Source organism: Bicyclus anynana, chromosome 2 (genome assembly GCF_947172395.1).
Source record: "Bicyclus anynana chromosome 2, ilBicAnyn1.1, whole genome shotgun sequence".
In the NCBI taxonomy this organism is placed as follows: Eukaryota; Metazoa; Arthropoda; class Insecta; order Lepidoptera; family Nymphalidae; genus Bicyclus; species Bicyclus anynana.
In genome coordinates, this window is record NC_069084.1 from 15686422 (window position 1) to 15701460 (window position 15039).

At 35.7% G+C, this 15039-nt stretch overlaps 2 protein-coding genes across 3 annotated transcripts in view; one reads left to right on the forward strand and one right to left on the reverse strand.

Annotated features, from left to right (window-relative positions):
* Window positions 1-120: 120 nt before the first annotated feature.
* Window positions 121-3953, reverse strand: LOC112049090 (origin recognition complex subunit 6). Its single transcript, XM_024086855.2, has 5 exons — window positions 3750-3953; window positions 2742-2868; window positions 1611-1796; window positions 1240-1295; window positions 121-769 (listed from the first exon to the last, which is right to left on the reverse strand). Exons 1-5 carry the CDS (start codon window positions 3824-3826, stop codon window positions 277-279), a joined length of 939 nt encoding a protein of 312 aa, XP_023942623.2. The 5' UTR covers window positions 3827-3953; the 3' UTR covers window positions 121-276.
* Window positions 3954-4399: 446 nt separating this feature from the next.
* LOC112057121 (guanine nucleotide-binding protein G(s) subunit alpha) overlaps window positions 4400-15039 on the forward strand; it is a 49130-nt gene continuing 38490 nt past the window's right edge. The window contains exons 1-2 of one of the 2 annotated variants that reach the window (XM_052889411.1): window positions 4400-4546; window positions 5024-5198. The gene's annotated coding sequence lies outside the window, so the exon portion shown is untranslated. Of the gene's footprint in view, window positions 4650-5023; window positions 5199-15039 lie in introns of both variants that reach the window. The other variant, XM_052889406.1, reaches the window with a different exon arrangement.

Here is a 15039-nt window from a genome sequence, read left to right on the forward strand (position 1 = left end):
GATTATAGGCACAGATATATAATTTATATTCTGGTGTTGACACACAGACCAGGTTACAACCACCACAGGCCACATAAATGGGATCTACACAAATGGGGGCAAAGCTAGTAAACATAAAAGTTTAATTATAAACCATTTATTTAAATGTCATTATACTCATACATACTCAAAATACATATTTAAATGCAAGAACTTAAAAATGTCATTTATGTATCGTTGTCAGCAGCTTGTTTAGTTCGGCATATAAAAATAACTATTTTCTATTATTTTATGTTGCTATAATTCGCGCGGAAAAAGAAGCCTTATAGCAGTAATAGGTTTTGTTGAAGGACTCTTGTACGGCGAAAACTTTTGAGGCGTCTTACGAGGTGAACGCCTTGGAGATGTAAACTCTTTCATTTTCATTTTGTTTTCTCTTTGGTCTTTCGTTTGTTTCTCTCTACTTCTATATTCATCTTCATTTTTACGGCTTTCTTCTAATGCTCTTAATTGTTCATAAGCACTTGCTAGCATGCGTTTCTTCCAATCGTCATATGGTTCTACTTCGGGTTCTAGTTTCTCTTTATTAGGGCTAAACACATCTACTTCCATCTTTTCAGCTTCAGTATAAACATTTTCTTTATCCTTTGGTGGCCGGCCTCTCTTTTTCAGTGTAGAAAATTTTTCATCTACAATCTTTGTCCAGTCAGCATCTAATTTAGTCCATTGCCCTGGTTTGAGTCTAGACTTTTCTATTAGTTTACTTTTCGTTACCTTCACCTTGTTCAATCTAAAATATGTTATATGAATGTAAATTGATTCACTTGGGGTTATACTAACTTTCAGAATCAATCTAATCCATAAAAGTAGCATTGACTCATGTAAAAAAAAAAATACATTGGTTATACATGGTGATTGGTGGTGAACCTACACTACATTAGTAATATCTTATCAACCTTATATATTTTTATTAAGTTAGTAGTTTGCTTAATTTGGTAGATTATTCGTTTTAGGTGTAGTTTGGTTTTGTAAGGCGTACAGATAAGCATTTTACAGTAGACAGTTACGATTCAACACAAAGCTGTTAACTAAAAGATTGTTCTTTCAAATCAAACCTTCAGCTTAATCACACTTACGTTTTGTCTGTCAACTTGCCCCTACATCCAAAGTCAAAAAGACTTCTCAGAATAGATTGAATATAATAGAGAAATTATGCCCCTTTTACCAAAAATTTTAGACATTGAAGAAAAAGTTACTCACCTGCAAGCTTGATACACCGCCATGCAGACATATTGAGGTAAGCTTAAATCAATTTCCTGGAATAAAAAATAAACAAGTGTTCTTTTACAAAAGTAATAAACTAGAAACTACACTGAAGCCATACTCAATGTTCACTATTTACCAACAAACAAATTAGAAATGGTGGTAAAAAATGCATGTAATTTTGTAACTTATTCATTTTAAATTTTATATTGTTTTTTATAATGACATTCAAGATATATTAACTATATATAATTGTTTTAAGCTCATTAATCAAATTTATTTTCATTAACCTAAGAATGGCAATGATCAGGCCACATAGTTCGCCCCCTGCTATTGATGTTGATTTAGCTTATTATAAGTATTCTTACAATTTTTTGTCTTTGGTACTCTTCAAGGATCTTCTCAGCCAATGACTGCACTCCGGTGCATTGTAATGATGCACAAAGGAATGACACTGTCAGTCTATCAGAACTCAGTTCTAGAAGGTTCTCAACTATCTTCCTACAGTTCATGTATGTTGGGCCTCTCAAACCAGAGTATTTGATTGCTGTTTTCTGGAAAATATAAGTGTTAGATTAAATTTAAAGCATCAAATTTATTGTAATTCTAACTATCCTAATATTTTTATTAGGAAATATCAGTTATTGATTTGTTGATTCAGTTGTATGGTACAGCTAAACTAATCAAAATGTACTTGGGTATATCTAATATAGATATTTGGTACACAAATAAATAATAATAAAATATAGACTATGAGAAATAATGTAGCTTTCTAGTAATCAAATAATTTTCAAAATTGATTCTGTTAATTTAGAGATTACCCCTTAGAACATTACAAACATTTTTATATTATAATCTATAATATAAAAATTAATCGCAAAATGTGTTGGTAAGCGCATAACTCAACAACGCCTGGACCAATTTGGCCAAATCTTTTTTAAAAATGTTTGTTGAAGTTCAAGGATGGTTTTTACGGCGAGAAAAATTAGAATTATTGCTGGAAAACCCCTAAAAATAGCCCTTTTCTTTGTCCCATATAAATGATTTGTAGTCAATTTGAGCTTTATTGTTATTGTATAAAGTTCATATTAATAATAATTAGAAAACGGGGTAGAGGTAGGGTAGTGGTAGGGTAGGGGTAGGGTAGGGTAGGGTAGGGGTAGGGTAGGGGTAGGGTAGGGGTAGGGTAGGGGTAGGGTATGGTAGGGGTAGGGTAGGGGTAGGGTAGGGGTAGAGTAGGGTTAGGGTAGGGGTAGGGTAGGAGAAGGGTAGAGGTAGGGTAGGGGTAGGGTAGGGGTAGTTGAAAGTTTACATCGAGTTTCATGCGGACGAAGTCGCAGGCATTCGCTAGTTTTAATATAAAAGTATAATTAACTAATTAGCAAGTAAGTGGTTACGTATAGTATAGTTAAGTTTATAATCAAAAATACATAGTTTTTGAGTATGTGTACTGGATATGTAGTGTACATATGTATATAGGTGTACTGAAATAAACTTACACTATCCAAATCAGCACCATATATACCAGCAGCTAAGTCCAAACATATGACAGTTTTACTGGTGTCTGTCATGTTGCTGCCAGCAATGGATTTGGTTTGTAACAAACGCTCAAATTCTGCAGCTTTGCTGTAACAGGAAATCTAATTGATTAACCTTACTGAATAAGAATACAAAAAGCTATGTGCTAACTTATCCTAATAACTGTATGAATGGCCACATGTAATGGTGGCAAGAATACTAGCTGCATTCATTCATAATTTTATACTATAGATTGGTTATGTCCCTACAAAATTACTGCAAAAAGTGATCTGAATAATAGGCTATAAAACTGAGCGCACACATGCACAATTTTGTCTTTAATTCCATTCTTTTTTTATGTATATACAGTTTTTATACTTCCTGAACACACTACTCAACATTGTAGACAATATTTAGGTATTATTTGTGTAAATAATGTTCATAGTTGACCACAACTAACACTGAGATGTGGAGATTTCCTTTTTTGAGTGCCTCATTTTTTATGAGCTAGTAATACATCTAACGGTATTTAACATCATTGGCTGCATTTCCACAGCCTCGCTGGACAGCCAGGCTGATCCTTTGCACAAAAAGAGAGCCAGCCTTTCTGTCACCAGTCGAGGCAACTAGCCGCGGTGAAATAATTCAGATAAATTTTTAGGCACTGTGACTCCATGGTCTTCACAGCAAAAGGAACTTACAGTCAGAGGCATACTTGTGCCACTTTACTTTACAGGTTTCAGCTTCTTCTGCTGCCGCTCCCGGTCTTGGTTGTCTGCCTGATAAGACACGGTGCTAATGTGTCAACGCTCAACGAGAATTTAATTGAAAATTTCTTAGATGAAAAAAATTGGATAACTCAGGACTCGAACCCAGGACCTCGATATTCGAAGCCACACGCTAATTGTAGGAATCGCACTCTAAATTCAGATTACTGGTAAGTGGTTAATAATACTTGAAAGACGAAAACAGAAGTTATATTTACTTACTTTAATACTTTTTCTTCTTCACCAAGTCCCAGCTTGGTAGCTATTAACTTTAAAGTTTTGTTATTGTGGACAGCCATTGTATAAGTATTTTATTTCTGTCACCTAATGAATTAAAACACATCAACAAGTTTATAATTATAATTTTAGAATTATGCGCGGCAGGCAGCAGCTTAATTCACTATCATTTGACAATTATTGACATTGACAATTTGCACAGCTGACACGAAACATAGACAATTAGACATTTTAATTCTTTATTGTCTTTGGGTAAGGGTTGGCAGCTGTACTTTTGAATTTAATACCTAAAGTTTTAAAAGTGTAAGTAGAAATTGAAAATATTTAAATGAATTATACTACTAACCAATACTAATAAGTTGTAAAAATTAGTATTCATTGTTATTTGTTTTTTTTTAAGCTTAAACTATACGATTAAAAACAATACATTACTTTTAAAAATATTATAAAGTACCTACACAGTACTACAATTTTTTTTTTCAATTTTTAATTATTTATATTACTACCTACACAGCGCACAAATAATTATTTTGATACTTGATACTTTTAGTAAATATTTTAAGTAACTCATTAAAAGTAGATACCTGTTGGAATGAAATTGGATATGAATGAAATGTTAAATTATAATAGTTGACCACGCCTTATCTCTATTCAAGAGAGCTCGTTACGATAAAATACTTTTTGTAGTAAAGTAGACGACATGTTGATTTTTTCTGTAGGTTCTGTGAAGCCGATACGGATCGCTGTCATTGCTACAAAAATGTCTTTGTAGTTATCAGGGTGTAGGTCATTTAATTGTAGTCTTATTAACTAATCCGTGTTAAATTTTGTATAATAAAAGCAATATTAGAAGTAAGAAGAGGATTTACTCCACCCGAATCAGGGGTGTGTATGCAGTGATGTTCGACAGATATAGATTTGTATCAAAATAATCCGAATCTATTTATAAATATTATTTTCTCATCTTTTACTTATGTTCAAACGTTAATAGTAACGTCTGGTCTATAATTAACTCGTGAAAGTTTATAAATATTACTGTATACCATGGTGGAGTCGTGATGAGTCTGATTCGTTTTATGTGAAGGTTGCCATATCTCTGTGGAATATATATCGTTTAGTGTAGTACTGGGCGGAAGCGCGGCGCCCGGAGCGCCTGGCGAGCCCGCCGCGAGTGCCTCCAGTCTCAAACCGCGCAGTGCCCGCGAGTTTAGTGATACCCGACAGTGGCTGACACTTCCAAGTGTAGTGGTGTTTTTCAGGTAGCGATGCAAGTGGTGTCAATTCCGTGGAGATAATACAGTGGTGTGCATGATGTGGGCGCAGTAAGGTGGTACACGGCACCACGGCTTCGTCTGTGGCGAGCGGCGCGCGGGGAGCCGAGTCTCCTTCGCAGGCCAACCAGGACACCGTGGATAACGCCACTCCCACCTGCTGGTGAGTACAGTGCACTAGTACTAGCTCTATTGCCAACTTTGCTTAGCCAGGCAGTCAAATTACTGTCACATGAAGCTTAATACACAAGCCTTGGTTATCAGCTGTTCATTACACTATATTAGTTTGTTTGTTAGTTAGTCCAGGCCTGTTGCTGATCAAACCACTGGCATATACTTAACAACTGTGCAACCAAATGTTCTACTTGCAAGGTGTACTTCTGCAAGGGTTATTTTATGTGTTATTGTGTTTTTACTTAAGATGATATTTTATGTGTGATCTTAAGAACTGCAGGACCATTTGATTGTTACATCTAAGTATTTAGTTATTATCAAGTTACATATTGAATAGCTACTGTGTAGCATGACACATTAGACATTACTGAAAACCTTCAAGTAACATGATATTACACGAAACAGTAGCATGCTCAAGGCTCTTTAACTATAGGCAGTATATGTATAAAAAAACAGAACAAAATGTTAAACACCTCATCCAATAGAGGTTCATAACAGCAGATTGTAAAGGGAAGGCAGGCAATTTTTGCATACATATTAAGTGCATTACCATTGATTAGAGATATGTATGTACTAGAGAAAATCTTGATACGAGTAATCATTATTAAACCATTTATTTTGTGGAAAGTATTTTTTTACAAACAAGTTTGATTATATAGAAGCTCAAAGGGTACTTAACAGAACAGTCTGTGTGGGCCTTACCATTAGTTGTGTTATACTGTGCCCCAGATACAACAGTAAAGAGACACTCCCTGTTATTATCTAAGAATCTGTCTGTTACCTTTTCACAGCTAACCACATAAAGTGATTTTAATGAACTTGGGTGACTGATGTGTATCTATGTAAACAGGAAAGAAATTTCTCTTGGGACTATAAATTGGTAATAAGCCCTAATTAACTCTAGAGTTTTTTTAATGGATGTTAAAAAGTATTGAAATACAACAAATGCATTCCCACGTGAGTATATGTTCACTGACACTGTTGCATTTTCAATTTTGAACGTTGGATATAGACCTTCATTTAACTTCATATTATATTTGAACAAACTGCTTAAATACAGTGTTTAACTTTAAAATGGATTGAAATTGTTCAGTGGTAAAAGAGGTCGGACGCATCACCGAGGGGTGGTGGTTCGATCCCAGTTCCTAATGCAGTCTTTCAGTCAGTGCAGTGCAGTCAACCAGTTGGAGGAGAATGGAAATATTGGTCATATTTAAAGAAAGATATGGCAAATATTGTTTTTAAAAATAACCTTCTATGAGCTTCAACACTGCTTCAATGTATGTTGGCAGGCTTAGAATGATAGTGTTTGACTATCTGATGTTAAGGTCTTATCATGCTTACCGAGGCATGAGCGTGAAACAACTTCCCAACTCTTTCTTTCTTCCTCAAAAAAAACTCTGCCTATGATTTGTATTTTCATTTCTTCTTAGATTGAGGTTTCTGGTGACCTCTCTGTGGTTTTCAATAGGTCCTGGGTTCCATTATCAGCTCAGGTATTTTTTAATTTAAGATTCTGATTTGGTGGTAGGCATGGGCCGTCTCTTGATACTGTCTGACTTGATACTGATACTTGGTCACCAACCTACTGAAGAAAATGTACAGCCAAACAATTTAGTGTTCTAGTATGTGGCCACATAAATGTCATGAGATGTACCTTTTCCTAGTAAGCCAAGTAGTAACTGTTAAGGCATATTACCTTACACAATAAAGACATAAAACAATTAGTTTATTTCATGATATTTATCATTGTTTCTATATTATTTATGTAATTTTGTTTATGTATTTTTATGTAATTATGTGAATGTATATTATTTTTTTTTAAACCTCTTAGGTTTAAAAAATAATAATATATAATCATTTGCCTGAAAGAAATTGCTAATATGTGCTAGGGCGGCCTTTTGTATTTTGTATATTTCTGTTCTATGTATTATATTCTTTATTGTGGTGTACAAATAAGTGTAAATAAATAAAACAGGACTGCTTTTTACTTAACATCAGCAGGCTTAACATACAACTAAACAACATATCTTGTAAAGAGATATAGACAAATGTTAAGCAATAGAAGCAAAACTGGAAATACCACTATTTCATTCAGTTCGACCTATCTGCTGCCATTGGTCAACATTTTGTCTATTTTCTTCACTATATAATATGTTGTTGGTTGCATGTTAGGCCTACAGGAGAGATAGCAGTCAAGGTGTATCATGTCATTGAAAAACATTCAATGCTATGCATTAGTAAGCGAAAGCCACACTGAGCAATCATACAAACTATGAGATTTCATAGTATATTTGATTGAAACTGAATCATATCTGATAATTATTTATAGTCACTGCTGTGCAGGAAGAACATACTTCTTAGCACCCATAATAATTCTAATCATATAAGCATAATAAATAATTATGATACAACTCTTGTTATGTTTTATTGGTTTCAACATAATAATAATAAATATTTTGATAAACATGTCATATTACACTATATCAAAATAATAAACTATTTAATTAATAATAATAATTGTAATAATTTTTCTTTTAAATTTCATTCAAGATTACTCTCAACATGCAATTGCACGTTATAGAGTCAACATCTCCTGAGGATGCTCCAGTTTTTGGGTTTTCGTAGAGAGTATTTTGTCGGACCTGGGTGACGTTGTTGCATGGGTTTGTCAGCTTTTCAAGGATGATAACAAAATAAATAAATCATTATCTATTCATGATAAACTACTACAAAGTAACGCCTGCTTCTATCCAATATGTTACACATATTTGCTGCTCAGATATTCATCTTCACACTATTTTTGTAAATTCCATACTGTGGTAGTGTCGACAAATAGTCAAACATAACTGATGATTTGATTTGATAAAACATTTTGTTTTTCTTAGTTCCTAATTTTCACTGCAAAGTTATGGAATGCCTTTTTTAGCTTCCAATTTTCAAGTTGAGCCAAGCCCATTTTACCATAGGCTGCATCTTCGTTTACCATCAAACAGTGTGTAAACAAGCATTAAAATATAGTCCTATATACTAAGTACATAGTCTGCAGTTTCTTATAAGTATTTACTAAACAGCCTAGTTATTCAACTGTCACAAAAAATGGAGTTTTTGTTGACACCAATATTTAAGTAGTTAGATGAATTAGACACGCCTCAGCTTCCCAAACTTGACCCTCATTTTTTTTAAACAAACTATTGTATGCCTGTCCTATTTATGGACGACGGATGTTCCAAAATCTATTTGTGCATAATTTTCTGATCTTTAAGTGTTCGATGAGTAACACACATCGAAGAAGACATATTTTATGTGAAAGTTAAAAGCTGCCTGATTTGAAATACAGCAAAATATAGTAAAGCAAAATATGGTGCTTCAGAAATAATATTGCTATATAAGTATATTATTTACAAAATTACATTACTCCACACATCTGATGTCATCTGCTTTCTGAACTTAAACTATAATACACTTTTTTAAAAGACGACGTAAACGTAAAATTGCTTTTTAAAAGTACTTAAATTAAGGCCTACTTAAAATTGCTTACTGCTTGAAATTGAAATTGAAAATTTAGATTTTTCTATAATTAAATTTTTACGACCAAATGGTCTGATTCTTTGCAAGGAAATGTTACGTGGTGTGATAAGGTGTACCTCACTACTGGGGGAACTTCTTAAGGTGATTACAGACCTGAGTAATGAGGCATAACATATCATGATAAAGTTTGTCTAGTTTTGGATTAGTTTAGCTTTGTATGCATAGACAAGCTTTTGACAGTTAACAGTTGACAGACAGCGTGTTGGTCTGTAACACTGAAGGGACATTCACGATACAGATTGACCATACAAAGCAACCATTTATGCAGTCATTACGGGGTTCAGGGTTCATTGCTGGAGTGTGCATTTTGTATATGGCGTAAAGCTATTAGCGTCGTTATCAGCCAATTTTAACAGTTGATACCCTATTTAATACCAGCTGGCCTATTTTCTAATTTAGTATTTATAAGCAACCTATTAAAAGAAACATCAAATCAAGTGACAAAATGTCATCTGCCTACTGTATGATATCCTCAAACGGTTATAAGATAGGCACCGGATGACATATGTTACTTAGAATCTCAATTTCGTATAAATGTCAAGTAAGTAACGTACGTCAAAGTTAGTGAGGAGAGGGATTTTGGAGTACATCCACGTCTTTGCTCAAATGGTGTTTTGTGGGTTAACCAGTGAATCAAACGAAGCAGTTAGCGTAGCATATGCTCGCAGCCTGCGAATGTTACCACGCGTAACGCCAGTCCGTACCCAGCATTAGTAAACCTTCGTCTCTTGGTCTTTTAAAATATTTACATAATTTTGGTACAGACAGATGCTTATCTCGCATTTTTGGGAATTTATATTTTAACATAAGAATAGATTTTTTTTGGTTCGTCTATCCTGTCGCAAAAGTTGATGTGATGATGCTGATATTAGACAGCCATTAAAAATATATTTAGCAGGAAATGGGGCCACACCAGTGTTAACAAATTTCCTTTTTTTTATCAACGCTTAAATTGCACTTTACATGTGAGTTGAACTGAACAAAACTCCAAAATCGGCACAATTTCTTCTGTTGTCTTCTTTTTAAAATTTTTTCTTCAAAGCTCTACTTGTCTAGTCGTGTCTGTTCGGATCTTAGACCAATTATAGAAGGACCTGTATCGCACTCATAGTCACGAACAAAATTGTCTGTCATTTTCTGAAGAAAACGAGCTTAGATTTGGTATATATCTTATACTAAACTAGAAGTCTTTGCCCGTTTTTTACATAATTCAATTACACAAAAAGGTATTTTTACGGAGCTCTTTATCCTACGAACACGATTACAACTATTTAACATCTATACTATAGAGACAGTTTCTATAATCGCATTAGATCGTTGATCATATACTTTGACAGAAAAGTAACGTCTAGCGAGGCAGGTCCTATACAATAATTGGTCTAAGGTTCAGATACAAAACTCACCAAAAACTTGAAATAAATATCTGTGACGTCACGAGTACGTCACCAGTAGAAGTGCATCCACGAAGGCGTCTATGAATGTCCATAAATCAGCTAATCGTGACAGTGTGAATGACTTTAATTTCAGTCGGACAACGGAATTTTTACAACCGTCCGAGCGAGATAACCGCTACGAAAACATTGCTATAAAAATTATAATATGCACAGATATCGTATCGTCGTGCTATAAATTGGGCTAGCAGACGCCCCGAGTGAATACTCGTATTGTCTATGACACTCGCAATAACGTGGCCTTCTGTACAGCTTGGCAACTTCGTTCGTAACACTTGTAGCGATGAATGAAAACGACTGATGCACGTCACTTCCCCGCACGCACGATTCCACACCTCCAGCCATCCATCCATCGCTTGCGTTAGTGTCCAGGTTTCAACCCCATAAAGTAACACAGAGAAAAACATTTATAAATTGCGAAAGATTTATTTATTACGCTCACTAGGTTCACCAAAGACAGGAAGTTCAGGTGGTGGCTGAAAACCATGTTGTTTGGTAGTTTTTATAAAATAGGCCTATTCAGCAGTGGACCATAGTCCATCGGCTAATAATGATGATTAATATACGCTGCATGTGATAGCCCAGTGGGTGTCGGTTCGAATTCAGCCCATGCATGCACCTCCAACTTTTCTGTTGTGTGCATTTTAAGAAATTAAATATCACGTGTCTCAAACGGTGAAAGGAAAACATCGTGAGGAAACCTGCATACCAGAGAATTTTCTTAATTCTCTGCGTCTGTGAAGTCTGCCAATCCGCATTGGGCCAGCGTGGTGGACTATTGGCCTAACCCCTCACATTCCGAGAGGAGACTCGACTCTCGAGCTCAGCAGTGTATCGAATTTGGGTTGATGATGATGAATTTTTACTTTTTTTTTACGTCCTGTTTTACCCGACTGCAAGAAGAGTATATTAACATGTAACGAACGTAATGTTGTAACATGTAAAAAACGTAACACTGACTGTTTTCTAATTGCTTTCTACACTTCTGGACTGAGCTTGTTTGTTTTCTTTTCGGTTTTTTTTTTATAATTTATGCAGTCTGGATTTTTTATTTATTTGTTTAATTAATTTATTTTCAAATAAATTTTCTTTCTTCTAATACTCAGGCGGCAACAGCTGTCTGCCTTGACCATGGCCGTGATTCACATAGGAATTATCCTAAACGACGAGCGTTCGTCCCAGCATGTGTAACACTAAGGTTGTCGCGATGTAGTGAAGCGACCATAAAAAGTATGATACTATGTAATTAAATACAAGCGGTTCATTACACCGGTGTAAATACCATGGTAACTTTCCTATACATAAAATGAATGAATAGGCATCTTCTAGGCAAGCGCGTTCCACCTTAAGCCACGTCAACACTTACCATCAAGTGTGATCGTGGTCAAGCGCAAGCTTATCACACTTCACACTAATATTATAAAGGCGAATGTTTGTGTGTGTGTGTGTGTGTATGTTTGTTCCTCCTTTACGCTGCGGCTTGAAAACCTATTTGGCAGAAAATTGGAATTAGGCTATTTTTCATCCCGGTAAATATCACGGTCCCGGTGGGATTTGTTATAAACAGAATTTCGCGCGAAATGAGTCGCGGGCATTCGTTAGTTTCTTATAAAAATGTCGTCCTCGGCCAAGTGCGAGACGGACTGGCGCACCGAGTGTTCCGTACAACGAACTCATCCTTCGAACATTGGTCTATCGAAAAGATAGATTGATTGGAGTGAGATCGTACTCCCTTCTTATAGGAGCTCCCACGTTTCTCCAATGTCAGTTGTTAGGCTAAGTGTTGTAATGTTAATGTTGGTAACGACCTCTATGATAAATTAATTATTGATAAACACCCTGAGTCGTGACTCGTGACCAACGCCTTAAGATAGGCGTCCACAGAACCGCATCGGACGCATCGTATCAAACGAATTTTAGTATTCTTAGTATATAAAGCCATACAGATGCGTCCACTACTTCGTAACGTACGGATCGCATCGAACGGATTTTATCTACCGTATAGTGTAAAAACCGTCTGATGTGATGCGTCCGATATATGCGCCTACGTTTAACGTGCTCTTGGAGACACCACCTCTTTTAACTTTTTATTGATTTATTAGAAGAAATCTCAGCAAATCTCTGTTTTACTGCGATCTCGGAGGGAGAGATCATCAAACCGATTTTATTTTACTGTTTTTAATGTGACCGTAATCGCCACAGTATGAGTCACGTAATTCAATAATTTTGATTTTAACACAAAATTATGAACCGATTTTCGAGAAAACTTAATGATTATATAATGATTTATATATTATTTCATACGACAACGTCACCCAGGTCCGACAAAATACTCTCTACGTACATTTCACCCCGAAACCGGAGCATCATCAGGAGATGTTGACTCTACAACGTGCAATTGCATGTTGTAGAGTCAACATCTCCTGAGGATGTTCCGGATGTTGAACTGTGTGCGTGGCGGCACCTGAACTAAAAATCAGTGCTGCATCCTTTTTTTATTGAATTTTCGGTTATGCCACATATTACAGGGAATGGGGATGATGACTAGGTTTGAATATATTGATTTTTATGATACATTCGGGTAAATAGGGTCAATGTTAACTAATTTATACATAAAAAGCAAAGATTGTCTGGATATTTGCAAAATAAATGAGATTATAAAATTTCAAAAACTACTAAAATTTTTTTATCGTAATTAGATGAAAATTCATACAGTTTTAGCTTCCTTACATTAAATGTGACATTTTTTAATATATGAACTATAAAGATAAACGCACAAATAACAAAGATATTAGTAATTTTGTTTGAACGCGCATACAAATCTAACGATCATTACATTGCCTATGACGTCATTTTTTCGAGCCATTTTGTATGGGACGTTTTTCAGGGATCCGCGGCAGCGCCGCAAATCTGACTCTTTAAATCCCTGTAGCTCCGAAAGTAATGATCGCAGATACCCTGTTACTTTTACAAAATTGCTTTACTATTAGTATACTCTTAATTTATATACAATTTAAAAAACGGTCATCATCCCTATTCTTTAGTGCTCCACTGTTTGAGTGGATTTTCATCCTCCTCGCTTCCATCTTAGATTGCATCATTACTTACCATCAGGTGAGATTGTAGTCAAGGGCTAACTTGTAAAGAAATTAATCTGAGTAATAGTAATTATAATAAAATAATAAAAATAGAATCTGTTAAAATATAAGAATGAATCATTTCACTCTATAAACAACATTGTGGCTGTCACGAAGATATATTTAGATGCCTGAGATTAAAACAGTTACTATGTTTGTTATCAACAACCGTAGAAAGTAATGTTGTACGTGTAACTAAAAATTGTTAAAATAAAACATTTGCACCGTGTACTCGTATTACACTGTCTGAACAGGTAATAAATGTCTGTTCGTGAACATAAAACTGAAATGAAAATGTGTCTGTAGGTACATTAGTCATATTTTTGGAAATTATTCAGATTTAGGATAGTTCTGGGTCCGTAAACGCTTGCATTTGTATGCATGAGCCGTGATAGCCCAGTGATATGACCTCTGCCTCCAATTCCGGAGGGTGTGGGTTCGAATCCGGTCCGGGGCATGCACCTCCAACTTATCAGTTGTGTGCATTTTTAGAAATTAAATATCACGTGTCTCAAACGGTGAAGGAAAAACATCGTGAGGAAACCTGCACGCCAGAGAATTTCTTAATTCTCTGCGTGTGTGAAGTCTGCCAATCCGCATTGGGCCAGCGTGATGGACTATTGGCCTAACCCCTCTCATTCTGAGAGGAGACTCGCGCTCAGCAGTGAGCGTGATATGGGTTGATAACGACGACGACAAAACGCTTCCATACGTTGCAGTTGATCATTTTGGATCCACGTAGAGTAGAGATATGGATAATTTTGGATCCGGTGCAGTTTTTAATCACTCTCACCCAGTGGCGTAGCTTGGAGGGGCACTGTATCAAAATTAGTTGGGGGGGTCAACAGACGACCAGAAATCTATATAGCAGTTTTTTATATGCTTTTTCTCCGGGATTATAGCTCGTGCGCTGGCAAGGTGTGGGTGACAGTTCATTTTACTCTTGAAAGTTTGCCGCGATTCACGATAACAATAGGTACATACAATGAACGTCATACGGCAACTGTCACCCGCACCAAGCTATAGCGCATGACCATAGTGAGATTTTTGTCTGGTTGTCCAGGGGCTCCGTATCATTGATATGACTGATACGGTAGCTACGCCCCTGCTCTCACCTTGGGAACACAGGGGCGTGCTGTAGAATTATGGTAATTTTGAAAATTTTGAAATATGCGAGTCCAGTCAGGTAGGTACTGTAATGACCGTTGTAGCTTTATAGCAAAGAAATGCTAATGTGTGGGGGGGGGGGGGGTTAAAATTTTAAATCGCTCCATATCGGCGGAAATTCACGCTACGCCACTGACTACTAGTTTAAGCGATGATTTACTTTTTCGTTAACTAGTACCGATAGCCTGTAGGTAATAATATTCTGTACCAGTACCATCAAATAAGAACTTTAAATAGTTCATTGTATTATTGCAATTAAGTAAACATTAAAAAGCTTCCAAAAAAACATTCGGAAACCGGTAGCATGACAAATTCATTCATGAATCAATTGATTGATGATTGAGGCAAGAAATTCTTTGACTTTTTGTCTGTTTTTTAGTGCGGTTAAAATTATATTGTTCCGGCTTTAAAGCGTCGTATACACAGGCGGGGGCGGGCGCGGTTGATTTTATTGCAACGCATTTTTCACTATTTCAAAATGAGG

Excerpts from the sequence above, each read along its gene's own strand:
- LOC112049090 (XM_024086855.2), bottom strand. The coding sequence starts at position 3,826 with ATGGCTGTCCACAATAACAAAACTTTAAAGTTAATAGCTACCAAGCTG. Across the intron at positions 2,869-3,749 it reads GAAGAAGAAAAAGTATTAAA|CAAAGCTGCAGAATTTGAGC; the intron begins GTAAGTAAATAT and ends TTCCTGTTACAG. Across the intron at positions 1,797-2,741 it reads ATGGTGCTGATTTGGATAGT|AAAACAGCAATCAAATACTC; the intron begins GTAAGTTTATTT and ends TATATTTTCCAG.